Raw genomic sequence first — 27,891 nt, 5'->3', positions numbered from 1 at the left:
TGATATTGCAGATGTATTGTATTTTCCCTCCTTCCACTTACACTATACAGCGAATATCTGTTGACTGAATTTCTAATTTTCTCCCACTGAAAAAGATGTGAATGAGGTCAAAACACAAACCCCTAATAAAAACACCACACAATACAAATACTCTACACACACATAACAAAGGGACCGGTCCGGTGTGACCCTCCCTCCCCTCCCGGTTGGCGCAATGAACCGTACGCTCTCTCTCATCCCTTCCCGTCATGCAGCGCTGTTGCTTGCTCCTCCGTCGAGCCGCCATGTTGTCGGAGTGAAAGCCTGGGGTGTCAGAGAGAAACTGGGGCCGAAATCCGCGACCATCCACCCTCTCCGCCGGTGAGTATCGCCTCTTACCCGGTCGCGGTAGCACGGGACATTAGTTATCCACGCACCGGTGCCGGTATTGTTGCTCTGGCGGCTCTAAGAGCGGCTAAACGGGAGTATTTTGCGAGGCTGTAGCGGCTGCCTCCCATTCTGCTGCCTGCCTCCTTCCTCCCGTTGTGTCGGTCTTCCGCTCCAGACAGCTCTCGGGCCTTTGTTAGCATCCGCGTCACCGGGACCTGTGGGGCTCCGTGCTCGGCGGACAGGTGGAGACCTCCGGGTGTATATTAATAACAAAATAATGATGTTAGGAGGCTGCTGCCGCCGTTAAAAACATTGCGTGGAGCCCGTGTTTAGCCACCGGTTCGCCCGGGCTGAGCTTGTGTCGGGAGGCCGTGTTATTGTTGGTAGACATGGGCAGTGGACCCTCCATAACAGATCCGAGGCTGGCGTGAGTGGAGGCAGATGCATAAAAGGGAAACCCCCGGTAATTGTCACGACCGTTTTTCCACATTGTATTGTGTTTGGTTTTGATGTGTCATGTCTGCTGGGGGAGAAGTGTCGGTCTGTGTTGAGACACCTAACGTTATCTCCTGCTAGCTGCAGGTTGCCTGCTCGTATTGTCACACCCCTGTCTGTGCCCGGTATGCGGTGGATTGATCCCCGGTATTGAATGATTAACCCAGTTAGACTATGGAACACTGTGCCTGAGTTAAACTTGAAGCACACCGAGCCGTGTGCGCCTCTCTTTGGGGAATGGCCGTGCCGTGTGGTGGATTTCCGGGTGTTTCTCAGCCGGATTTCGAGCACTAGCAGAGGAATAAAGAGCTAACATTTCCTTATTGCTTGAATGAAGAGTGCAGCAGGAAAACAAAGACAGCACTACACATGTGAACGATCAGTTGGCAGGCTGGTTTGTTTGTGTCTTACGGGACTGTTCAGCCGGTCAGCTCGTGGTTTTGTCTTTGTGCAGGGGGGTGTGTTGCATAGCGGTTACAGCAGAGAAAGCTGCATGTGTTAGAGGATTCATAGTGTCAGTGTCTGGCACAGGTAATTACTGTATATGGCTCAGTGTAAAAAGAACTGCTTGTAATTTCCTCATGGCCTGTAGGGACACTAATGTGAAACTGCTAATTTTAACAGAGATTAGAGCTTGTTGGATAAGAGAGGCTGTAAAATACAAATTATATCCCTCTGACTGCTGGAAACCACTGAGGCTGTTGTAGCAAATGTTGCCCATAACCACCAAACAGCTTGCATATTTCTTGGGTTTATCACTTTGCACTTAATGACACTCTGCCCCTCAGTCTTTTCCCAAGCTGAATAACAAGGTCCTTTTTAAAATAAGGACCACCAGTTTGTCTTAATTTCTTGTCAGATGAAGTCACTGACCTCTTCTGTGCAAGCATAACTATTAAAGTTCTCCCATTTATGCAGCGCAGGTTTCTGAAGTGCACCTAACTTTGATTAACACAATCTAATACGAGGCGGCTGTAGTTAATGGTGCTGTTAAACTGTATTGTGTTTGATTAAGTGGTGTGTCAAGGTTTAAATTAAAATAAATATATTGGATGTTATTGTTTGATGTCGACTTTTATTATTATGACTTCATGCATCGCTGACAAGATTTATGTTGTTACAACATGACAAGAGGTTTGCATGCTTAAAATCAGACCTAATTACCAGTTTATTAGGTACACTTAAACTCATGTAGTCAATACAACAGCCCTGCCCTAAATTCTACCTTTACAAAGGTGGTAATTTTTTGTGGGAACTGTTACAGAGAGGTGCGGTTTCAAATTGTGGTCAATTTGGAGGGTGTAGACTGTGGTGCTGTCCGCGTGTATTGTAATAGGCTTGTCTGGCTTAGTTTTTCTTTGTAAGGACGACCAGTTTATGCCCATGTCTTTGCAAATAAAGTCCCTAACCTACCCTGTGCAAGCAGAACTCTTTAAGTTGTTCCATTTATGCAGTGCAGTCAGTTGCAAGTTTGTTTATTTAGCTTACACTAATGCAGTCTAAATACAAAGGGGCTGTAGTTTTTGATGCTGTCGAACCATATTGTGTTGGATTAAACGGTGTGGTTGATATTGTTATAAAAATATGTATGTAATGGATGAAATTTTAAACATCAAAAATAAAAAAATCAACAGACACTGATCATTGTGATGTTTAAAGTGGGATTTTATTGCAGAACTCATGCGTTAAATGAGTGTACCTAATAAAACGACAACGGCGTGTGTACTCTTGTGATGAAACTGTGACCACGTGAACTTCTGCTATGAGCAACAGCATTGATCTACAGCCATGTTGCATCCAAAGCCATGCTAAGTCGTGGTTTCGTGGCAAACACATTTCTGCAGATAGAACACCTTGAACCAGCCAAAGCTAACGAGTCAGTGACCTGTAGTGTATTCAGATTGCTGGGATGTTATCTAAATACTGTTTTGGGATGCAAAATGTGTAGATGTTTCACAGGTTTGCTGTACTTTTATCTTTGATTGCAGTTCATACCAGTGTGTTTGGCTTCAGTAGAAATACAGAGTGGTGCAGTAAAGTTCACAGTATGTCACGCTGCTGCAGATAGGCAGGTCAGCAGCTAAATCATCTGTTGCCTGGGTTGACTTGAAAAGTGATTCTCTGGTTTATATCTGTATCTGTTATTCCAACTCTTGTTCTCATTATTGGCAATTAAGTAGCTTTAATAGCAGGCTGCTGCTTGGCCCTAAGACTGTTACACCTACAGTATGATTAACATTAGTGCTGTCTCTTATGTGGCTGCAGTCTCCAAACGAGCATGTACGGTAGGCCTTATTTAGGGAAGTCTCAGATTTAATTAATGACTGTTAAACTGTGGAAGGGAGTTGTTGGTTCAACTTTTATGGTTATTGAGGCTGTGGCTTGTAGTGCTGTTGAATTGTACTGTAATACTGAGAGGTGTTTCTAATATTTAGCCTTACTAATCTAAACTGGGTGGACAAAGTGTTACAAATATATTTTGGCCTTCATGAAGGTAATTTTTATTGCAGTGCAGTTGTGTGATTTACCAAATATACTAGCAGCCAAGTGTGGCTTCTCATTCAATAGTTGTTGATATATTTTTGCATCTCTGTTGTGTTGTCAAATGTGGGAGGCTGTTTTCCTACTCTAAAATCACTGAATGAAATTTGGCTCCATTCAAATGTAGAAACATGACTTGGTTGTCTCATTAATGTTGGAATGATTTATTAAAGGATTTACAGAGCCGTGACACTGACTTCACAAAATAACACAGAAATGATGAGATTTCTTTTACTCTGTATGTCTGCAGCCACCTCTGTTTTCTTAACCTTGTATTGTTAAGGATCGTAATTTGTCTTTGTCAAGATTTAATTGCTGTGAACTTTAGCTACTATGGTATGAGCCAGCATGCTGACATAAGAACTTAAAAGTTCACTGTACAACTGTAACTGTTTGATGTTGACTTTATTATTAAGACTTGTTGCATCACTTACTGGATTTGTTGTTACAACACGACTAAAGGAGGTTTGCATGTTGAAAACCAGACTGACTTGCCAGTTTATTAGGTGTTCATAAGCTCATGTAGTCAATACAACAACCCTGCACTAAATTCAAGTTGTACAGAAGTGGTCATTTTTTGTGAAACTGTTACGTAGAGGTGAGGTGTGGATTGAAAATTGTCGTCATTTTGGAGGCTGTAGATTGTGGTGCTGTCTAAGTATGTTGCAATAGGCTTGTCTCTTCTCATTTCTGTACTTTGAGCAGATGTGCTTTTAATCTTCATCCTCCAATAAAAAATGAATATTAGAATCTCCATGATGGATTTATTGCAGGGGAGTTAGTTATTGGACTGCATAATTTTAGGTAGGTACACCTTTTAAACTGTCACTTACACTTAGGGTCCACAGGGTCTCTGATGAATAAATTCTGTGTTAAACTGGTCAGAGCTTATCAAACATTTAGTTTGTTCAAAGTATTGAACCGATATGCCATGGTTTGTGTGTGACAGTTGTTTCTCTCTCCCGACAGGCTGTGGTGGAATGAGCAGTGTGTGTGTGTTGAAGAGGAAAGCAGTGCTCTGGCAGGATTCATTCAGCCCCCACCATAGAAGTACATCTCCCAGCATGCCCGTGGTGCTGAGCAGCGGAGGACATGCCCCTCCAACTGGGCAGACCCCTCAGGCCACACCCCCCAGCCAGCAGGTAATACCCACCACCCTGACACCCTCACACCTTTGGTTCATTCATGAACGGATACATCTGTCTTTTAATAGGGTTTTTCCACTGTTGGGGGGGTTAGTTGCGCCAAGCCTTGCTGTAAACGGCCAAGATGAGTTGAGCTGCACTGCACATATGGGCGAAGTTGTTTACATGAACCGCTAATGAAGCTCAGCTAACTCTGTGATAAACACATTATAGTTACTCTAACTTGCTCACAATAGAGACATCATGCTGGTCCGCCGATGGAAATGTCTTAGTGTGAAACAGCAACAGCAGATGTTCAGTTTACTGTAGCAGTAAGTTAACACAGATGCAGTACAACTGAAACAAACAATAAATTACAGCTACAGTAAGGGACACGAGAGAGAGAATAACAACAGACATTAAGGCAGAAGCTACAAAAGTACTGTGAGCTAAACACAGAGAAGATGTACTAACAGAGGTTTCTCTCTGTTGTCCAGTTAGTACCACGATTTAGGCACCAAGGATGATACTGGCACAGGTTGGCTGCAGTTGGCCCTGCTGCTTAACAGCATCATAGTTTGGCTTGACACGGCATTGGTAAAGCATGGTAACACAGGTTGCTAGAAAAACTGTATTCTAAATCTCAGTGGACACTAATTGCCAATTCAGTAAGTGCCGTCGGCTGTTTCATTCCACAGCTATTCTAGCGTTGTTAACACAGTTACATTCACCCGGTCTTGCGAGTCATCTAACTATCATTGCGTTTATTAGTGTACATCAACATACAGTAGCTCACCACAAATTGTCAGAAGATACGCACCTACTAGTTCTGAACAGGTCTACCCTGTTACCAAGCTTCTCGTCATGTCAGGGTACTAAATACAGGGTTCCTAGTGGCCTAACACGTGTAACAGTTCAATGAAAAACAGCCACATAATGATTACAGTGTGTGCAATGGTAAGAGATGGGGAATCTGTAAATGTCCATTTATTTAGCTTTTGTCATTAAGCAACTGTTGGCACCCATATTTGTCATTTTCAACAATAAAAAGGGTGCAGTCTTATATTGCAGATAAGGGATTAATCATATTCATTCCAAGCTTTTTGGTACATGTATTTGATTCAGAAGCACTCGTGGAATTATTGGAGCCTTATCTTACTAGCCTAAAGGTTGTTGCAGTGTGTTGGCTGTTATCTGCTAACCAAACAATGCTAGTGAGGTCAGCCCTACGTTTATAGCTAGTCTCACTACTATGATAAATGCAGGGCATCAGCCAAACCTGCAAGAGCCTACTTCATCATTTAGATGCTCTTTTTGGCAGCCTTATGGTTTTCAAGTAAGTAGTAACTTATATACATACAGTCTTGATATTGTTTGGCAAAGCTAGTTATGTTTCTGGAAATGAAACAAAAATACCGCGCCGTTTTAATAGAAACACCCAAACACCCTGGCTCATATGAAAAATATTCCAACGACAGAACAGGAAGTCCTTTTCCCCACTGTGACTGCCGATTCATGCTGGAACAAAGCAATAATGCTGCAGATATGAGACTTGCCTGGTCAAAAAGTGTGTCTTGACTGAGTAAATATAGTCACTGCTGGCTACAACGGTCAGTATTTAAGTTGATTTTAAATATACTTCACGTTCGGCATTTTAGAGACTCCTTTGTTTTCTATTTGTGAAATGCAGATTTCTTGGGCTTTGTAATCATGATGGAGTAAAATTAATAATAATAATAATAAATCAGTTTAAAAACCAAAATGATTGGATTGCTACTTTGATAATACATTGTTATTTAGATAGTGTGTATAATAAATATACCATGGCTGTGACTTATTAGATGAGAGCATTTAGCGTATTCCTGTTTCCCATAATTGTAAACACTTTTCTGTACTGTCTGTTAGAGAAAATTAGCTGTTTGATGTTGCCTCTAATCACTTGGGCTGTCATCTGATAATATAAATGTATTTTAGATTCTCTACATTTTACAAACGAAAATACTGTCATTGATTTAGAAAATACTTATTAAATTAAAATAGTTGCAGACATCGTGGAGTTACAGTAATGCTTCGTAGTCCTGTACCAGTAACTCCTGTCTATATGCCTCCTGGCTAGTAGAGCTGTTTAACAGAATACATATTAGTCTTTTCAGAGCTGCAGACCTTATGTGTGATGAAGGTAATATGTAGTATCCTGTCCTAGTTAACTGGCAGGCTGTATGGTAGTCTGAAATGTGCTTCACCATTCTGGTGCCACTCTGCACTGTGATGGGCCTGAAGAATGTGGTGCCTCTGCTTCGACAGCGCGTAATGTGGAGTAGATGCATAGCAAAGGAAACATTTTAAGGTCCCAAGATGGTCTCAAGTGATAGTAAACAGTTATTTCTTGATAACAAGGTTAGTATTTTTCATGACTAATCCTGGAAAAAACCTTGTAGGCTTTCTGATAAGTAACAATTTAGTCTGACGGACATCTTGGTTATGTCTTACTGCACGCTTTGCGTGTACAGCAAATGACTAAGCCCAGCTGTTTCCAGTACATGTTGACTGTTGATTCTTTGATGGCAGTGTTTTGTGGGCACATTTGAGTTTACCCTCAAAATGAGTAAGAGAAGAAGGTAACTTAAGATTTGCCGTTGAAAAGAAATTCTGCCTCTTATTTTCAGTTTTTGAAGACAGGATGTGGCCCTAAATACCTCGGCCTGCAATGATGTTTTGTTGATGATGCCAAGTTTTGAAAATGCGTATTATGATAAATTGAAGCTCCTCAGTATGTGGTTTTACGGTTGAAAAAGATGTTTGGATGCATAGTTTTTAATTAACTAGCCGAAAACATTGTATTGTTTCCACATGGGCGTTATTGTGTTGTTGTTTTTTTAGCTTCTCCTGCAGATGAATTACTTCACTATTGAGGCTGAGATGTTGAAGGACGTATATCCATTACATATTCTCTGTTCAGATTAAAAACAAAACACTTTTTCATTGTTGCACAGAGACTTAAATCATCTTGCTGAAAACAATAAATCAGATGATTCAGTTGTGTTGTCAGTGTTTACATTTTTATTGGTCTGCCTTTATCAGCCACAACATTCCTACTAGTACATGTATTTGACTCCTCAGTTGCAGAATGCTGATGTGTGCGTTCCACATGTTTTGGAACTTAGGCATGTTCAAATCTGTGTGTGTATTTTCAGGAAAATCAAGTCTGTAAAACACAGGCAAATCCTGTCTATACTTTAATTTCTGTAATTGTTTCTGGACCATATTCTGCCAGTGGTTATTATTATCAGTAATTTCAGTGTTATGTGTGTGCTTGTGTCTTTCTAAGGGTGTGGCGGGCGCTGGACGTTCCCAGGATGATGCCATGGTAGACTATTTCTTTCAGCGGCAGCATGGCGAACAGCCCGGCAAACATCGCTGGCCCACTGGAGACAACATCCATGACAGCCAGGTCAGTTAGTTAGCGTTGCACAAGGGGTGTCCTATGCAACCATGAAAGCTTCCCTAAGACTTTTTCATGAATACATTCTCTTCCTGCAAAATAGTGTTGTTGCTAGCATGGCAGAACATGTGGGATAAAGAGAAACGTCTTTCATAGTGTGATTTTCCAGTTCATAGCCACTGATGCTATGAACCAAGTGCAGGTTTTAGTTGACGCCAATTTGAACAGTCTTTTGAGTGCAGTTTTGGCTGCTGTAATGTTGGAGGCAAATCATTTAATAAGGTAATTACTAATTAACTTGGGTAATTAAAGGTGAGTTTATGGTTAATAAATTGGCTAAATACGAAAGGCATAATTTGTCATTCTTTTTCATGTCTGCAGGTGCGATCCATGGACGAGCTGAACCACGACTTCCAGGCTCTGGCTCTGGAGGGACGCGCTATGGGAGAGGTGAGACACAGGAACTCATGGTCAGGATCTTATGTTGTCAAGAAGGTGGCTTTGTAGCTACAGTACCCCAGTTTTCAACCCTTTCAACACTGTCGCCCGCTATATCGATCTGCTGTTTTCACCCTGTCAACCCTGCAGACCGGTATAGCGGACTCTGGTATATGGCGACTTTCTGTTAGATTCATTTTGATTGTCTATCAGTGGGAATCCCTGTATGTTAACAGGCCATTTAGTCATGAAATAAATTATGCAAATAGTAATAATAACAATTGCATACAAGGTTCTCACCAGCTTCATAACAGAGTAACAGCCCGTTACGCTGCTGCCTGAAAAAATTATGCTGCAAATTAGGCCGACACGTTGTTTTTGAGGGTACGTAGCTGGAAAATATTTCACAACAAGCGCCAGTGGAGTTTCACTACCGCCGTCTTCGCTGCTATTCGCTAGCGTATTTGCTTGTGTATTCACCGTTACCCATTAGCAGCATTAGCTAAGTAGTTACCCACAGTGTGCCACTACAGTTTTGATTTTAAAGCTGAGATCAAAGTGACTGGTTTTCATGAGGTCAGATGCAGCATGTCAACACTTGATATTAAAATGGCTGCCCTGTATTTTGTAGCTTGAGTAGACATGTGATTGATGACCCAAAGACTCAAACTTGAAAAACAGGAAATCCAGGAAAAAGGAAAAAAGATCTATTGTTCATCGGAAGACTTTTCAGGTGAACAGCTGGCATTGTTTTTCCAGACAAGAAGAGATTGAACAGGGATGCTTTTTTTTTTTCATTTAAGCTGGTTGGACTGGCTGGTGTTGGGCCAGAACTTACAGTTTGTTTTGGATTGCGCATAGTTCTGATGTTAAATAATTCTGATGTATTTTTGCTGCTAGGGACTGTAATCCATCAGTAATAAGATTCAGTATTATGAGGTTTTAAAAATTACATTACATAGTTTTCACAGCTCTTAAGTTTTCAAGTCCCCATGCAGCCAAGAGTTTTTGCCCCCTGTTGCCTGAAAATAGTGGTCATATTAGAAACAAAGTATTTTTTACAGTGAAAAAGGTGCTGAGTGTAATCGAAAGTGAAGGGAGATATGGAGATAAACAAATCTGCAGCTGATAAGGGGCCACAATCTCTTTAGAGAGCACACAGTAGTTAAGACTGTTCACACCCATTAATGACATTTTAAATATGGTTTTAAAAATAGTTGCTCTTGCACACCAGCCTGAATCGCTGCAGTGTGTTATTTTGTTTTTGATTCACTCTTACAGCTAGAATGGTCTGTGCATGTTTGCTTGGGGTGCAATCAGGGGTCAAGGTACTTTCCACAGATGTGTGTATTACTGGAAATTGCAACGCAGCACTGACTGCTCAGCACCTGATATACTGACAACATAAAAGTCAAAACAATCTAGAGGTTGTCCTGTGAGAAAGCACCATTTTAATTACCTTTCTGCTCAGATGGCCTGTTATACAAACGTACTACTTATGTATAGATAATGTTGGTGACCGAAACCCAGCATTAAACATGCCCTGGAGTTAAATACCGGAGGATCAATAACCTCTAATGTTATTGGTTCTGCTGCCAGTAGTGGAGATATTAGGAAAAATAGCTTTCTACTCATTATTGCTAAATAGACGTTATCATGCACATATTATCTCACCAATTCTGTGATGCATTTTTGCTATTCTGCCAGTTTGACTACCGAACTCGTAGTTGATCTCTCGTTGCTGTTGTGATATTGTGTGTGCTATTAGCCTACAGCCCTCACACAGAGGTAACTGAATTACACAAACATGGTTTAATGATTAAAAGTAACCATTAGCCAGCTGATTGTTTACTTACAAGCGTGTTTATGTATTCAATCTGAAATGGTCAGAGCATTTTCTGATCTGTTACTCAGAAATTCAGATTCAGAGCGCTGGGAGTTGGGCGGCTTTAGGCAATTGGGTACTGAAGGCAAACCCTTGCTTCGTTTTCATAATTTCTGTAACTGATTTTATTTTTGCAAGTGATAGAAGAACTGAAAACTGATTCTTAAGTACAACTTGTAATACTTCATAGTATAAATACTGTCAAAAAGTAATCCTGCTTTAATGTTTTTTATTAAATTCAAGTGTTCAAGGTGGAATTTTTTTTAAAAGAAAAGAAAAAGGGGGAAAAACACTACTATAATTCTGTTCCTAATTTGTTTTGTTTTTTTTCCCTCATAGAAAATAACTAAAAGAACAAATATGAATACGGTTAAAATACCAAATCGAAGAGTAGTAGTACCACAGAAAGCCTAGCTATATCTATTCCTATGTGTAGAATATTTTTTATTTTACTTCCTCATTCATTTACTTGCAGTATCTGTGTAACCAGAGTAACCTTGTCTTTTTCCACCTGCTTCTTTTCTTTTCTCCCTATAGCAGCTGCTAACTGGTAAGAAGTTCTGGGAGACAGATGACTCCGGGAAGGATGGACCAAAAGGGATCTTCCTGGACCAGTGGAGGGACAGTGCATGGGGCGCCTCAGGTACATAACAGTCTGGGGATGTGTTTGTGACACAGCGGCAGACAGCAGGATGTTACGAATGCAGAAAAAGCTGTAAAACATGGCAGTTTCTTTGCAAAAGCACATCACAAAATCACCACAACAGTCACTGTCTGGAGTTGGAAAATATATATTTAGATCCCTGCCAGAATCAAACAATGGTGTCAAAGTGAAAACACTCTTGTGTTCTCCCAGATGGTGATGAGGTTTGAGATTTGTGCTGTATCAAATTAACACATTGTAGTTATTTCTGTAGCCATATTGACAAAAGAAATGTTCCTGCATTTTAGAACTTCAGCGTCAGTTCAGTGTTGTGAAGAAAATGCGTGATAGAGCTCATTTGTAGAATGAAGTGCTCCTGGTAGTTTGAACATTGAATTGTGCATTACACAGCAAGATGAATTACGTTTCCATAGAACTGTCGTGGTATTTGAGCAGTTTGCTGATATTTAGCTTAGCCCTTTGAGCGCAAAGCAGTTCAGTTTTCTGCTCTTGTCACATTTCTGTTCACTGTGGATTCATTTGTCATTGCAATATAACGATAACTGGGCTTCTGTTGTCACCCTCTCAGCAAAATCTGTTGGAATGTTCAGATCTTCGTAGTAAATCAGAGAAGATACACATATACATACATACAATATGCAGTTATTCCGGTGTGATCATTTAAGCGCTTGAGAAGTTTTAAAATAACTTCTGCACTGTTGTCCTGGTAATTATGCTCATGTGTTGGAAGTAGGGCTGCACTTTAATTCTAATATTAATCTCAATCAGGGTTTGGCTTCCCGCAATGAAATGAACCTGATCAACTACAATACTCTCATTTGAGATGCGTTCTTCTGCTCCTGGAGAAATCTGCTGCATATCAAACCAAGCACCTCTAAAACTAACAGCCTGCTACCAGGGAGCAACACAGATGTTTTGGTTTCACTTTTGAAAAACTGTCATGCCGTGACTTCAGCCGCAACCTGTGCAAAAATTTATTGCATGTTGTGACTGCAGTCTAGAGTAGGGGAGTGTAACACAACAGGGAGTAGATGTGCAAGATGAAACTCAAATGTTTGGATTTGGGCCAAGAATTTGAAGTAAGAACAAGTTATATGCAAACCGTTTCTGTGCTGTAAAGCAACATAATGAACTTGTTTAACCAGATGAAATAGCACGACATACTGCAGTAGCATGCATGAATGCACGAAGGTTACGAAGAGTAATGTCAATAACATTATCTCACTGAATTCCCAAACTTGTCAACTTAGATATCTATAACAACAACGCTATGCAGTGCTCTGTTCATTCAGTTTTGGGGAAAAAGTTTTGATACCGTTCTATTTATATTTGCTTCTTGGGAAAGCACCGTGAATAAGAAGTCTTCTTTTCATGCAAGGCTGTGTAGATTAGCAGCAATGTAACGCAACATGGAAGTGAAAGCAGTGCTGTTTAAATGTGAAAGTTCATCAACAAATTTTTGTCCATGAAAGCAACAGATAATACTAATAATTGTGATCTCAGTAGCCCTACTTTAAATCAGACAACTGAACATCGTTAGAGTAAGTATATTGTTTCCTTGCGCAGAAATGGTATTTACCAGACCCTGTTCTTTCTAAAACAGATCACTCGGTGTCTCAGCCAATCATGGTGTCCCGTCGACCAGGGCAGGGTTTCCACGGCGGAGGTGAAGTTGGGGTGGGCTCGGTGATGTCACCACGTTCTGAGAGTGGGGGTTTAGGAGTTAGCATGGTAGAGTATGTCCTCTCCTCCTCGCCGGCTGACAAACTGGATTCCTGTCTCCGAAAAGGACCCTATGTAAGTGTTGAAGCATTTTCTCTTTTCCTGTCCATAAGTGTTATCAGTCTCATTACTCAGACACGTTAATTCTTCCCTGCATCTCAGTTTTCCTAATCATGATAATTGTAGCTTTTTGTGTAACTACTTCAGCAACTATCATTGCTTCCATAACCTCAACACACCCAATCTGTCATTTTCTCCTGCTGTTTGTCCTCTGACAGCCAGTCGAGGAACATTGTTGTCTGTCACCTTGTCCATGTCAGTCTGACCTTCAGGCTCCTTACCTGTGTGCGTTTGTCATTTATCACTGTCATGTCATGAGCACCAGTGTGCTTCTGTTTTCCGTTGCATCAGTTATATTTCTTCTGTCCTCTCCTTCCCACAGGGGCAGAGGGATGGAGAGGTGGAGGAGGAGAAGAGGGAGAAGCCAAAGACGACGTTTGAGGGAGAGAAACTAAAAGAGTTAACGGAAGGTGAATCTGATGTGATTAGCGACGTCATCAACCCTAATGGGCTGCCCGTACAGAACGGCCTCGACGTCGACGTCAAAGAGTTTGGGTAGGACTCAGTATGGCACAAGGACACACACATACACCGCATTAGACAAGTGGTTATGTTACTCTGTAGACACCCTATGTGTGTCAACTGAACCTCTGCTTCTTTCTTGTCCCTGCAGGCGTCCCCCAGGCAACATGCCGGCCCCTGGCCCTGAGGGTGACCTGCTGGGAGGTCCTGGAGGTGTAGGGGCTGAAGGCTTGACACCCCTGGGAGGTGGTGGAGGCCCCAAACCTCCTGAGGACTTCTCTGGTGTGGAACAAGGTGGTGTTACCATGGACCCCATGGAGTCGGTGATGGAGCCACTTCAGTTTGACTACAACTCTCAGATGCCCATGGACTCTGCACCCACTGTGGGCTTATTTGATTACACTAACCAGCAACAGGTAAGAGCTGCAGGCTTCTATTCATTAGTCATTCGCTCTCCAAGAGACTCGGCTCACGTGACATTAAATTATGACTCACCTGTCATTTTACTGTTTGCAGCTGTTTCAGAGAAACAACGCCCTAGCAGTGCAGCAGTTGACAGCAGCCCAGCAACAGCAGTACGCACTGGCAGCTGCACAGCAGCCTCACATTGGTAAGAGTGTGTGTGTTTGTGGATATACAAGGACATTTGAGCAGGGGACCTAAATGCAAAATTCTCATTTGTTATTTGACATGTATTTTCCATTTAGCTCACACATTTTCTCACTGTCAGTGTGCTCCTAACTTGCACAAATTTAAGAGTTTTTTTCTGACCCTGTTTGTCTTATTTTTGTTGTGTTTTCTATCATTCCCATCAATTTAAATATTTTACTCTCAATGGGAATGCAGTTAGTAACTACATAGAACTGAACAAGGAAAGCACATCCATGTGACTTAATCATGATCCATGATCTGAATTATAGTTCCTCAAACTCATGTGATCACATGATTATTTATGCATATGGTTTCCTGGACACCCGTCACTTCAATTCAAGGCTAAAGGCTGGTTTGACACTTCTTTCAGGATGTGGGGTTTGTCTGTAAAGGTGTATTTTTCCACTGCTTTTAAAGTATATTTCGTCTCCCCGCTCCCTCCTCCTCTCCATGATCACCATCTTTTTTCTGTGACTTCCAGTGCTGCTGCTCTGAACAACTATAAAAACATTTGAATTGAGGCAGAAAGCACATCCTAAGAAATTGTTCTAAGGGGACAAAACCCTGTCCTAATATCCCCTATGTCCCATAGACATGTGATTTGTAAAAGTTAAATGTATACTGCTGTTTTTCATTTTGAAACAAATAAACAGAGTAACTACATACCCTACATGTTACTGCTGGACCAGTTAATTTTGGGCAAATATTTCTGAGGTTTACTTCAAGGGAATTATTGCTTAATAAGCTAAAAATGTCTTTAGGAAACATTGGTTGTGTACCAGTCTTAAATATGGATTTGAAGAGTATCTTTCCATTTTTTTTTTTTCATGTGATGAAGTTTCACTCCAGAAAGTTCTTTGAATTTACTTCATGTATTATGTAAAAGCCTTTGGACCTGGCTCACCTTTCCCCTCCATGTGTTTCCAGGTCTGGCCCCAGCATTTGTGCCCAATCCTTACATCATCAGTGCTGCACCACCAGGGACAGACCCCTACGCAGCGGGACTAGCAGCAGCAGCTACACTCGGTGAGACATGCATGTTTGAGACACACTCTCAGCTCAATTTAGATGTTGTTGATCACATCCATACACATAAACACAGTTTCCTCACTTATAATTATTATGTGTGTCTGTTTGTGCCTAGGGCCAGCAGTGATGCCTCCTCAGTACTACGGTGTGACCCCCTGGGGGGTCTATCCTGCCAACCTTTTCCAGCAGCAAGCTGCTGCAGCCAACAGCTCGGCCAATCAGCAGGCGGCAGGCCAGGGCCAGCAGAACCAACAGCAGGTCGGTCGGCTACCCGCCAAAAATCTGAGGCACTGATTGACCCTGGCTCAAGATGTTTCTGTCAGAGCTTTTCTTATGTGCCAAATGAAATATGCATTCAGTCTTACTGCTGTTCAGGTTTAATCTATAGACAGAAAACTCCTCCAGCTCACATGAATTATTAGCCTTTGCCTCTCTTTATGTGCTTGTGCTTCACCTATATGTTCCTATGCAGTTGTAAGCATGTGGTTTCATCCTGGCTATTACATGCCACCATGTGTCTTTACCCTTAAAGCATTAACTACAAGAGTCATGCAGGAGAGAAACTCACAGCACTGTATGACTGCAGTACAGCAAGTTTTGCATAAATTTGCATATTGGTGGAGGCAATTCAAATGCTTGTTTTTTCTTAATTTGCAAAGGTGATGCGTGCCGGAGGAAGCCAGCGACCTTTGACCCCCAGCCAAGGTCAGCAGGGTCAGCAGAATGACCAGCTGGTTGCAGCAGCAGCAGTCAACTCAGCCCTTGCCTTTGGGCAGGGGTTAGCAGCGGGAGTCCCTGGTGAGCACAAATGGGTTTTTATTACTTTTAAAGCAGTACCAACAAACTCAATGACATTTTCGATTACAGCAACATATCTTAGTTGTGAATCTTCAGACAAGAGGCAGTCGGCTCCACCTCCATCTACATGAAAGGAACAGCATGTTACAATCAATTTAGGTCCACTCTGAATACATCTTTGCTGCTGTTTCTGTTTCAGGGTATCCAGTCTTGGCGCCTGCAGCCTACTATGATCAGACAGGGGCCCTGGTGGTCAACACTGGAGCCAGGAGTGGCCCTGTCCGCCTCATGGCCCCTGCCTCTGTCATCATATCTCCTTCTGCAGCACAAGCAGGTAACGCACTGTATTTGCGTTAAGCACATGGTCAGAAGACTTGTCTGCCTGTGTTATTCACTGTAGGCAACGGGACAAAGAAGATTGTCATGTACACAAAACAACAGATTACATATTGTGGCCTTTAAAAACATGTTGTGAATGTCCCATTTAGCCAAAGCATGCAATTATGAGATTATGAGGCTATACTTTCAGGTCTAGGGTTAGATCAGTACAAGGAGTTCCCATGAGTCAGTGTTGTTTAGTATCAAGGAAAGCTGGGTTTACATCAGTGTTGAAGATGACTTAAAGCATTGTTAGGAAGCTAAAACAAAACATGCTTCAAATTAGCTTGTTTTACCCACACACACACAGAGCATTCATTCAGTCTCACTGTTTTTTAGATTGATCGCTAAAATTGGTTTGACAGGATGTTTTATTATTTTCAAAGTTAAACCTCTAAAATGATTTTGTTCTTTTGCTGTGCTCTTACCCTCCTTGTATGTCCTTATCCAGTTGCAGCAGCAGCAGCCTCCGCAGGTGGTGCCAACGGTGGTCTAGGCGGAGGTGCTAATGGTCCTTTCCGTGCCATGACATCCCAGCAGCCTCAGCAGCAGGGTGGCCCTGGTGGGGCTCTGGGAGGAAGCTCCTTCTATGGATCCTCATCCCTCAGCTCTTCCTCCCAGAGCTCCTCTCTTTTCTCACAAGGCTCTGCTCAGCCTGGACCAGGGTCTGCCTCCTTGGGCTTCAGCCAGCCTGCCTCATCCTCCCTCGGTGCCACTCTTGGGGCCACTCTGGGCGGCTTTGGCACTGCAGGTAGGAGTACATCATTTTCACACTGTCTAGTTTGCTGGTGTTTTGTATAAAGTTAAGTATAAGCAGCTTACAATAAAATGTAGCTGTGACGAGTTTAAACAAACAACAAAGCAGTTGATTAATACTTTACAAGTCTTCTAGATACTGTGCTAAAATGTGCATGTTTGTCTCCCTCTAGTGGCCAACTCAAGTGGTGGCAGCGGTTCCAGGCGGGACTCCCTGACAGGCAACAGTGAGCTGTACAAACGCACACCCTCCAGCCTCACCCCCATCGGCCATGGAGGCTTCTATAACGGCACCTTGGGCTTCAGTCCATCCCCTGGCCCCGTGGGCATGCCCCTACCCAATCAGGGGCCCTCCCATTCCCTCACACCTCCACCCTCCCTGTCCAATCACAGCTCCTCATCCAACCTCAATCTTGGTAAGTCTTTCTTTGATTTCGGTGATTGCTTACCAGTAGGGTGTTGTGTGCCTTGTTATTGCGCATAAAATAAAATAAAAAATCTGTTGTGATGATTGTGACTCTATGGAAACCCTTTATTTACATGCTGGAACATACTCGTTAATGTCAACATTTTATAGCTGGTTCTCAACAGTTGGTCTAAGTTAATAAATTTGTGTGACAGTTATTAAGAATATTTGTTGTGTTGAACAAACCTATAAAACCTTCATGAGTCTGACTTGTGAGTTGAATTTATTCTTAAGTTTACTGAGCTTTACGTATGTTATGGTTTTGATTAGGACTTGAACGTACGTAGGGTTCAGATGTAGATAATGTTGGCAAGCAACAGTTTAATATTTAGAGTAAACAGAACATTTTTGTACATGCTTGTCTTGTACTCCTATATCCTAAAAATGTAACATTTACACTTTTTCTGTAGTGCAGGATGTATGTAATTGACATTCTTAAATGATATTTAGGCACCTACATTTTTTAAAATTCAGACATTAAATGTGTCCTGCTGAGCTCAGTTAATATGATTTTCCAAGACAAAAGACTAAAATGTGATGGTAGACTTGTAAGGCTGCTTGTTTTGAGGACTTAATTACCCACCAAGGCTTCTGTTGAATCCTCTGTGTTTTGCATGATTGACAGTTGGCAGAGTGAAGTGTAATGCAAACAGTCATCTCAAGTCTGACGAAACGACAATCAAATACACTGACAGCCAAGCCGAAGCTTCATTATCACCCTGATCAATTGCTTACCTTTGGCTGTTTTCAAGTGTTTGTAGGTGTCATACTGTACAAATATAAACTGCGATAAATGGTATCCGTTAAAAGGGGAAACTGAGCACTAAAATTCTCAGCTACACTGAGTATACACTCTAAGTGGCGTATTTATAGTCTGTATTGCGTTTGACTCATTCTCCTCCAGCAAACATATGACAAGTATTTAGCTACCACCTGGTTCATATGCTGCTTGAGACTGCTGCTTTATATGCATTTACACATTTAGTTTTAAAAATATACGTGAGACTCCTGTCATGAACACTTTAAGAACATTATCTACTGCAGTTATATAATACATCATACCTGCAACAGAACTACTGAGCAGCTCGTAATATTTCAGTAAGGCTGTATCAGAGAGGTGTATGATTTTGAAATAATAGTTTGTGGTGTCCTTGATTTGAATTGGGGTATGTGCAACACTTTATTTTGGTGAAATGTCAGTATTTCAGTGAACTTCACCTTTGTGTTTTAGGCAGTGCTGCCATCCAGTGCTGTCTGTCTGTGCTGCAGAGCCCAAATGTAATTTTTATGATACTGTCTAAAAATTTTAATACTGCAGTATCATCAATTAAAAAAAATCCATCCTAACCAATGCAATGATTCATCCATTGCAGCAGTGTTTGATGTTCATTGAGACAAAGGAGTTAAAGTTCACGTGTTGGTGTATGACTTGTTTTCACCACTACAGCATATGTGTGTGTTTGTCTATAAAGGAAGTGATTGTATTTCATATGGTTTTCTGCAATATATACATGAATTTAGTACTATGTTCCTACTGTTTGGTTCAGATCTTGTATTTCATTACTGTTTAATATGATCTTGTAGCTTGTATTGAGTCTTGTAATTATTTTATTTGGTGACACTCAACTCCCTATTCTTTCTGGCCCCACAGGAGGCCTGACCAATGGCAGTGGACGTTTCATCTCTGCAGCTCCAGGAGCAGAGGCCAAGTACCGCAGCGCCGCCAGCTCAGGCTCCTCCCTCTTCTCACCCAGCAGCCAGCTGTTCCCGTCGTCACGGCTACGCTACGGCATGTCAGACGTGATGCCATCGGGCCGGAGCCGCCTGCTGGAGGACTTCAGGAACAACCGCTACCCCAACCTGCAGCTCCGAGACATCGCTGGCCACATCATGGAGTTCAGCCAGGACCAACACGGCAGCAGGTACGGAGCACCAAATCACTTTAGCACGAAATATCACATAATGCACTTATGAACTACCAGTGCCCTGGAAGCCTGTCTCAACTTGATTAAAGAGCCTCTTACACAAGTCACTGACCATCGCAATAATGTCAGTCAATCCAGCGTTGAAAGTTGACCGCTGAAGGCCCCAATATACTGCAATAACAGCAGTGTAGTGGGTTAACTGAATATCACAAGGGAGGAGATGGCTCCAATAAAGTGCTGGATGCAGTCTGTGTTTTACTGCAGCGGTCCCCAACCTTCTTTGCGCTACGGACTGGTTTTACGCAAGAAATTTTTCAACAGACCGGTCATTGTACATATAACAAAAATAATAGTTTTTTTTTTTTAATATTAAAAAGTTTCACAAAGGAATAAAAGTACTTGCTAAATATGTGTTTACTATTTCTTCTGTCTCAGCATCGAGTCTTTCCCACTTTCCAAAGAAGCTCTCCAGGGACGCTTGTTTTTTAATACATTTCGGCGGTGGTTAGACTGACGGCTTCGTTTAACGGCCGAGCATGAAAACTGACAGTCAAGTGCGGAAAACAGGCACAGACGGAAGTGACGGGAAGACGAACTAGTCATTTTTCAAAATAAAACACCCTGTAGACTGCGCTGGAAATAAAAATAAAACAATAAAACTTTTTTGTTTTTCTTTCTGTGCGGCCCAAATAGCCCACGACCCAGCACCGGTCGGCGGCTCGGTGGTTGAGGACCGCTGTTTTACTGTACAGTATCAGGTTTTTAGTTTTACTGCATTGTATAATAAATCTGTTAAATTGTAGAAATGGTAAATACAAACAAAGGCTGCAGTTAATGGTTACATACATAGATTCATATGCCAGGTACTTTATTAATTAAATGTTTATGGTGGGTTATTTTCTGATATTTAGGTTAAATGGAACATGAAATCTTCAAATTGCTTATTTTACATATTTTACATGGGCTGCAGCAGCATCCTTGCTATAAGCATTTGGTCCAGTAGCCTAATCTGAAAGTCAGTTTTCAGTGGATGTGTCTCACATTGTGTGAGTGCAACTATATTTGGTTGATAAGTCTGTTTTTTCCTCTTTTAACTGACCATTGATTATGTGTGGGATGGACTGAAAACTTGTACTGTGTAGGAGCCTTAGGGCAGTTCTGGAAACCAGCCCTGGACCAGTTGACAGATCAAAGTTCACATTTCTTTTTATGTTCAGCAGATTATGTAAACAAGCTGGTTTTGTTAATGTCTCCAGGTCAAAGGCCTCCGGACATTCCTGTTTATGCTTTGCTGACAAAACTGCACGTCCATATTTCAGGTTCATGCTCAGTTTATGCTGGTGAAGACTATGAATAGCTGTGAGGCGAAAACACAGGAAACATGAAAAACATGGCCTCTTTCAACATTTTTTTTTCTGTGATTTGTGATATCTAAATGATTTTTATTAATTTTAACAACTGAGAACAAACAGCAACTTTGATCTGTAACATTTCTGCTCCGTCCTGTGATTCAATCCAGAGATGTGCTAATTTGGAGGCAGGGGGGCCCTGGAGACCACTCTGGGGTCCTGGTTTCTGGGTCTGTTGGGGTTTAACCGGCCATGCCTCAGATGCAGACTTTTCCACTGAAATAATCTAAAAATACATCAAGACGTCCAGTCTGCACATTCCAGACATTTCCTTTCCTCAGTTCCTTCAGCATCACTGTCCTCTTTATCTCTCTATCGGCTGGCATCCATCACGTCACCTCACAGGCTGCTCGCTTCCTTCAACTCCATTTTTTTCCCACTCTGAATTTCATCTCCTTTTGTCTGACTGTTCCCTCAGGTTAAAGATATAGGAGCAGCTGTCTCACTTTATTGCTCTGTCACTCTCTGATGTGTTTATTTGTCTTCAATTTCATCCAAACTTTCTAAATCCCCTTTATGTACTAAGTGGATTTTAAGAAAGTGGTCTGTATACTTTCTCATGAGGCTTTTATTCAACAAAAATAAAGAATTGGAAAATGAGTACAAAAGACGTCTGTCTAGCCTAATTTAAAAGATGTCTGGAGTCAATTTAATTCTTATCCTCTTTTCCTCTTCAAGGTTTATCCAGTTGAAATTAGAGCGAGCGAGTTCAGCGGAGCGCCAGCTTGTCTTCAGTGAGATACTACAGGCGGCCTACCAGCTCATGGTGGATGTCTTTGGAAATTATGTCATCCAGAAGTTCTTCGAGGTGTGTATGACGAGCTGGTCTTTGTCACCAGAGAGTGTGTCATGTGCGTCTTGAGCCAGTTATTCCTCAGATTTACACCAGGTTTTTATGAGCTTCGCAGCCTGTTTGGATGTGTTAAATGCACACCTTTTGTCATTTATTATTAAATGCAGTGGAGGAGTTATGAGCTCGTTTTGTGTTTCTAGTTTGGCAGCCTGGACCAGAAGCTGGCTCTGGCGGAGAGAATCCGAGGTCACGTGCTGTCTCTGGCCCTGCAGATGTACGGCTGCAGGGTCATTCAGAAAGCCCTGGAGTTCATCCCCTCAGATCAGCAGGTCATTGTAAGTACACTCGTGCCCGTTTGACTGTGTGAGTGTGTAAACAAGGGAAACAGACTGTACCTTTGCACTAAAATGACCTTAATTAAACACATCCTGTCATAACCCTGCTGTGATTTGGTTTTTTACTGAGAGAGGGAAAAAGCTAAATATTCTAGTGTCCCAGTTTCAAGCATATCTACCACATACACTCATAACTCAGTTGTAAATGAGCGTGTATTTTTCATAGATTACATCTGCAGCAGAATGCCTCATCAATGAAGAGGTGCACTCCTCAAGCTGAAATAACATTCATCTACTTTATTTTGCTGCTGTCTTGTCTAACAGCAGGTTCCTCGCAAGCACTCTTAGGCTAATGACACCACAGTTTATATGCAAATGTTGAACTGCGGGTACTAAGAAATCTATATTCATATCAACAGGAAATAATTTTGCTTAAATTAAGTGTTTTTGGAAAAAGTAAGGTGTGTGTGTGTGTGTGTGTGAGAGAGAGAGAGAGAAAGTAAGTTATCCATCTTTTCTTAATGGACCCCAGTAGATTTCTCCAGGGCACCTGTTAAAAGCCCAGTGTTATTTGTTGGGCTGTGAGCCACAGTGAAAAATGACAGAGTGTTTGCAAAATGCCTTCAGGTAATATTTGATTCCTCATAAACAATTACATGTCCCTCTCCACACTCTGCCTCCCTCTTGCTCTGCTCTTTTTCTTCCTCCGCCTCTGTCCTCCTCCTCCTCCTCCTTGCCTGCAGAGTGAGATGGTGCGGGAGCTGGACGGCCATGTGTTGAAGTGTGTGAAGGATCAGAACGGTAACCACGTGGTGCAGAAGTGTATCGAATGTGTCCAGCCTCATGCGCTGCACTTCATCATTGACGCCTTTAAGGGACAGGTGGGTCCCCTCTGTGCTTGCTCAAAAAATATTTCCACTTTCAATCACTGACGCCTGCTGGTGCTTGGCTGACATCCACATACGCATTCACTGTCGCTGCCTTAAGGCAGCAAGCATATTGTCACCGCCAAAGTACATAGACACATATACTCAGTCCTTTTCAGGGACAGGGTACGTTGCCTTGGCAACAGAAACCTCAGCCCAGTGGCAACAGCCATCTTCTACCCACTAGCTAAATGTTACATTAACATAAAGTGCTAAAAGACAGATTTTGACTATTTGTGCATTATCCTTTTGTTAAGTACACATGAAAGGTTTCCGTTTTGAGATGTCACTCAGGATGCTCTGACAGTAAATCTCACTGATGTGCCAGTGTTTTGCTTCTTGTGTATTTGCATGTTGTGTAACCGCATGTTTTCTACTTGGTGGCTCAGATTTGTTTGTGCAACTGAAAGCATGTCAGGAATTTGTTTTCACCTACCCTGCAGGGGTGGGCTGGGTGTGTGAAAGTATGCCTCTGATAATATGGTTCTGTGTTTCAAGGTACACTCTCACCACAAGTGAGAACAGTTTGAGTCAAGGTACATTAGTGTCGTGTTCACCTCACTGTTGCTGTGTGTTTGTGTACGAGACGGCTGACAATGTATATTACATGTGTCTCTCAGGTCTTTGCCCTCTCCACTCACCCTTATGGCTGCCGAGTCATCCAGCGCATTCTCGAACACTGCCTTCCTGAACAGACGCTGCCTATACTCGAGGAGCTTCATCAACACACAGAGCAGCTAGTGCAGGTAATACACAAACATACAAACAAGCACTCTGCGCTGTCTGTTTTTACCAATTTTGACACCTCAAGTTGGCTCAAATGAAGCTCCTCTCAGAGCTTCCAGATTTTTGAAGTTGGCTGTGTTTGATGTGACGTCAGAGGCACCAGCTGTCCTCCTCACGTTTTAGTTAATGTGTCTCTGTGGCTTGTTTTATTTAGGACCAGTATGGCAACTATGTTATCCAGCACGTTTTGGAGCACGGTCGAGCTGAGGATAAGAGTAAAATAGTGGCTGAGATCAGAGGCAATGTACTGGGACTCAGCCAGCACAAGTTTGCCAGGTAAATTCCAGTGTACACACGCACACACACACACACACACACACACACACAGAAGCACACATTTTTAGATATCATCGTATCTCATCTCCTTTTTTAAGATAAGATTTAAGGTTTCTCTTTCATTTCCTCTCAGATGCGTCCAGACCTGGAACTGGGTTTTCGTTCTTTTCATATTTATTTAATGTTCTCCCACCATGGTACATGGCATGTGAGACGCTGTGTTGTTACCCTGAATCTGTAGGCACATTCTTCAGAGCACAATTACTCCAGAGTTGTGAAGTAGAAACTTCATAGTTTTACCACAGGTACCCCATATGGTGCAAATGATCTGAATAGATTCTGGAGCTTGTCTTTGCATACATTTGCACACTAATGAGGAACAGCACATTTTCTGAAATTGCTTTAAACTGTAAGCAAACGGCTTCAAATTGGTTACAGGTATGTTGAATGCAAAGACCAACACGTTGGTGTGAAACTTTTTTGTTTATCATAAAGTTAATTGTCTGAATTAAGAGGAAACCAAACAACTTTGTTTGTGAGCATGATAAATTATAACAATGCATACGATTGTTGAGTAACCTGCCGTATCCATTTGTATATTCATTTTTAAACTACTAGTAGTTTTGTTTTGTTATTAATATCATGTACCTCTTGGTAAATCCACCTTCTTCTGTCTCCAGTAATGTGGTGGAGAAATGTGTGACCCACGCGTCACGGGCAGAACGGGCAGTACTGATAGATGAAGTGTGCAGCCTGACTGAGGGCCCCCACAGTGCCTTATACACCATGATGAAGGACCAGTACGCCAACTACGTGGTGCAGAAGATGATTGATGTGGCCGAGCCAACGCAGCGCAAAATCGTAATGCATAAGGTTGGTGGAGAGGCAAGACTTGTTGTACGTGTCCCATCAAAATGTTGGGATAAAGAATGTGGGGTCCAGACTTGTTCAATTCCAATGTTTACTAGAATCACTCAGAAGCCTGGTGGTGTTAGGTGGAATTTTTGCATTATAGTTAAGCCATTATAGAGTGGCCAAGCATCTGGTCTCTAAACTCCCTGGTTAAATGCTGCAAGGACAATGAGAACTATTATTTTTTCTGCCATATCAATGTCCTTTCACACCATTGACAATTTAAAATTGACCATATAGGTTAAAGTGACAAACCTCCATTGTTCTATTTCCTTCGTGCTCACAGAACTGGAGTTAATTCCAGTAGCTACTATTTGTCATCGTTTTGACGCCCTCTGAGTTGATGTCGTGGTCAAAACGGTTGGATCCTACACTGCAATGGAAACAGAAAGGTTCTTAGAGCTGATTACGGGGCAGTTCCTGTAAAAGTTCATGCCAACTTGCGCTGGAAAGCCGCCTACACAGTTTGTGTCACGCTGGGTGATGCTGTATAGACATGATTAGCTGTGATGGGCCTTTTTAAAATACTACATCTGAAGAAGAGGAGTTTTCAGGCGTGCAGACGGGTCAGTGTTGCAGCAATGACAGCTTTTGAATATTTTACTTAAATAGCATCCCAGAGACAGCATCTGCTCCTGAGTGTAAAGAGAGCCGGTAGGGCCCACATAATATATATATATATATATATTAACAGATAAAAATCTTTTTGGAATTTATTAATCTAGACTATTTACATAAACTACTGTTAATGTGTCCAGGAACCATAGAAACACATCAAGCATATCAAATAGGATTAAAATTGCTTCTAATGACTCACAAACAGAAATAAGTCAGAGGTAATTAAATTGCAGTTATGTAAAATGGAAAAGCTATTCTCAAATTTGTAAACGTATGAACCTGAAATGATCACTGACTGGATTGTTCACTAATTAATATTCTGTCTTAAATGACCAGTTGTTTCATCTCCAGTTGTTAAACCCCCAAAGACATCAGCTGGAGAAACGAACCTCCTCATTAGCCTGCACATCAATCGATCTTACTCTGGTCAATGGTGTCAATGGTTTCCCAGGCAACGCAGCAGAAACTGACTGAAATACAAATAAATGGGTGTTTGTAGTTGCCAAAAAACGGATTGCTCCGACAGTGTACGATCTCTGCACAAATGAAAGGAGAGTGTTGCGCATTGTGTCCACCTTGACCAACCTGTGTGTCCCTGTGCAGATCCGGCCCCACATCTCCACCCTGAGGAAGTACACGTATGGAAAACACATCCTGGCCAAGCTGGAGAAGTACTACATGAAGAACGGCGTTGACCTGGGTCCTCTCTGTGGCCCCCCTAATGGCATCATGTAAACCCCCAACCGTAAATCATGTCGACCCTCGACCTGCCCCGCCACGACCCCCGCCCTTCAACTCACCTTCCTTATGCCGTCAGGTCTGCCAGCCCCGCCCCACTGTTCCCGTCTGACCCTTTACAAAACATCATGCCCGCTTTTCCCCCCTTCCAAATCCTGCCCACAGAGGACGTGGAGTTACCCCCGTACCACTGTTTCCATGACAACCCTTCGGGAGGAGCCTGTTGCTACAGGCAGCCTTAGTTTTTTTTTTTTGTGTCTATTTTGTCACCCCTCCCCCACCGGAGCCCAGGCCTGCTGAACTGGGCGAAGGAGGGATGGAGGCCAGGGGGTGGAGAGAGAGGTCATCCACTCATCGCTTCACTCCCGTCTTTATTTTTTAAGATTTGTTTCCTCTTTTCATTGTTTCTGATAAACTCAAAAAAATCATTTCACTTTTTGCTACTGCTGCACACACAATCCTAGTGTCCTCTCCTCCTCCCATCCTAGCTATTTACCACTATGAGATGGAATGAGTATTTAATTTGTCTGACGTCACAGAATCATAGACAAATACACACACACGCCATCAGCTAACCAGCAGACAGATCATTTAGCATGGGAGATTCGTTTTCTGGTCTTGCTTCTATAAATATAACGTGTATACTTGGTGTAGACCTTTGCATATATATATAAATATATATATAAAACTTTGTAGTTTTTCTGGTTTTTGATGTTGAATCTGTATCTATAATGTATCCTAGTAGTGACCACATACTTCTGACTGTATAATTGTACATTTGTAAACCCTTGTAATGTAAAAGTGCTTTACCACCCTTTTTGGTATGAGAAGAAAAAAAAGAAAAAAAAAGCTCACTCTGGAAAAAAAAAAAAAACCTGTGCATTTCAGTGTATATTCTCACTTCCTTGGTTGTGACATATGAGTTGTTGTATATTGTAAATTGTAATATCAAATTTTTGTTTTGAAAAGCCCTTTCTATACAGCGTAGTACTTGTACAAAGATTCGCCACGCTTGGTTTTATCTTTATCTTGTCACTGCTTAACTTAAGACGTCGATCTCCCACTGACTCCCAATTGGACACGTTCTGTTAGACTTAGTGGTGTCTTCTGGTTTATGTTTAAAGCTCCTTTTTTTGTTTGACTTTTTGACCTTTTTTTAAGATCTTTTTATAGGAATGCTTTACCCCATGAAATGTGTCATGTGGATGGGTATGCTGGCCGGGTGGGAGAATTAACTTTTACTCATTTAAACCCCCTCCCCCTCAATTCCCCCATGACTGTTTTCAGGGGTAAACCCATGGATTGTACAGAGGAGATTCTTGTGTTTTTTGGCATTTCTCTAGTGCTGTAAGTGCTGTATCATACTGTCCATGTCCTTTTGGGTGAGAGAGGCAGCCCGCCACAGCGCGGTGTACATTTGGAGCAGCCTTGTGTATATTTACTACGAGCACACCTGTAACCATATGTGTATAGTTAACAGAACCTGTGTATGCTTATTGCCTGGGCAACTATTTTTTGTAACTCCTGTTGTAGATTGTCTCTAAACAATTGTGTGATCTTTATTTTGAAACCAAACTGAACAAAAAAAATCTTTGAAAATTGAACTGTCTCAAGCGTGCTTCATTGTATGTTTGATGCTCTCTCCGGTGATGAAGGGAAATGAATGTTAAGTATTTTAATTTTCTAATAGAAGAAAAACTGGATGTGTGCCACAGAGTCTGTTCCACTCGTCTGAATGAATGTGTCTGCAGTGATGCGACTGCACAGCGTGAGTCACAGAGGGGACCAGGGAGCCTGCTCCTGATGCTCCACTTTCTCCATAAATGTGGCTGA

At 41.9% G+C, this 27,891-nt stretch overlaps 1 protein-coding gene across 2 annotated transcripts; it reads left to right on the top strand.

Annotated features, from left to right (window-relative positions):
* The first annotated feature begins 259 nt into the window (after positions 1-259).
* pum1 (pumilio RNA-binding family member 1) lies at positions 260-27,662 on the top strand. Of its 2 annotated transcripts, none has more exons than XM_008290486.1 (23): positions 260-360; positions 4,375-4,547; positions 7,858-7,980; positions 8,353-8,421; positions 10,835-10,937; positions 12,562-12,755; positions 13,123-13,295; positions 13,414-13,678; positions 13,779-13,872; positions 14,841-14,939; positions 15,058-15,200; positions 15,602-15,740; positions 15,940-16,074; positions 16,570-16,869; positions 17,048-17,290; positions 18,992-19,262; positions 21,353-21,482; positions 21,668-21,802; positions 22,546-22,683; positions 23,349-23,474; positions 23,669-23,790; positions 24,471-24,663; positions 25,924-27,662. In XM_008290486.1, exons 2-23 carry the CDS (start codon positions 4,386-4,388, stop codon positions 26,053-26,055), a joined length of 3,489 nt encoding a protein of 1,162 aa, XP_008288708.1. In that variant the 5' UTR covers positions 260-360; positions 4,375-4,385; the 3' UTR covers positions 26,056-27,662. The 2 variants fall into 2 exon arrangements, with proteins under 2 accessions (XP_008288708.1, XP_008288706.1); XM_008290484.1 differs by having other exon boundaries at positions 10,832-10,937.
* Positions 27,663-27,891: the final 229 nt, after the last annotated feature.

Source organism: Stegastes partitus, unplaced genomic scaffold (genome assembly GCF_000690725.1).
Source record: "Stegastes partitus isolate 25-593 unplaced genomic scaffold, Stegastes_partitus-1.0.2 Scaffold676, whole genome shotgun sequence".
Classification (NCBI taxonomy): Eukaryota; Metazoa; Chordata; class Actinopteri; family Pomacentridae; genus Stegastes; species Stegastes partitus.
Note: the sequence above shows the minus strand (reverse complement) of the source record. Positions and strands in the feature narration are given on the sequence as shown.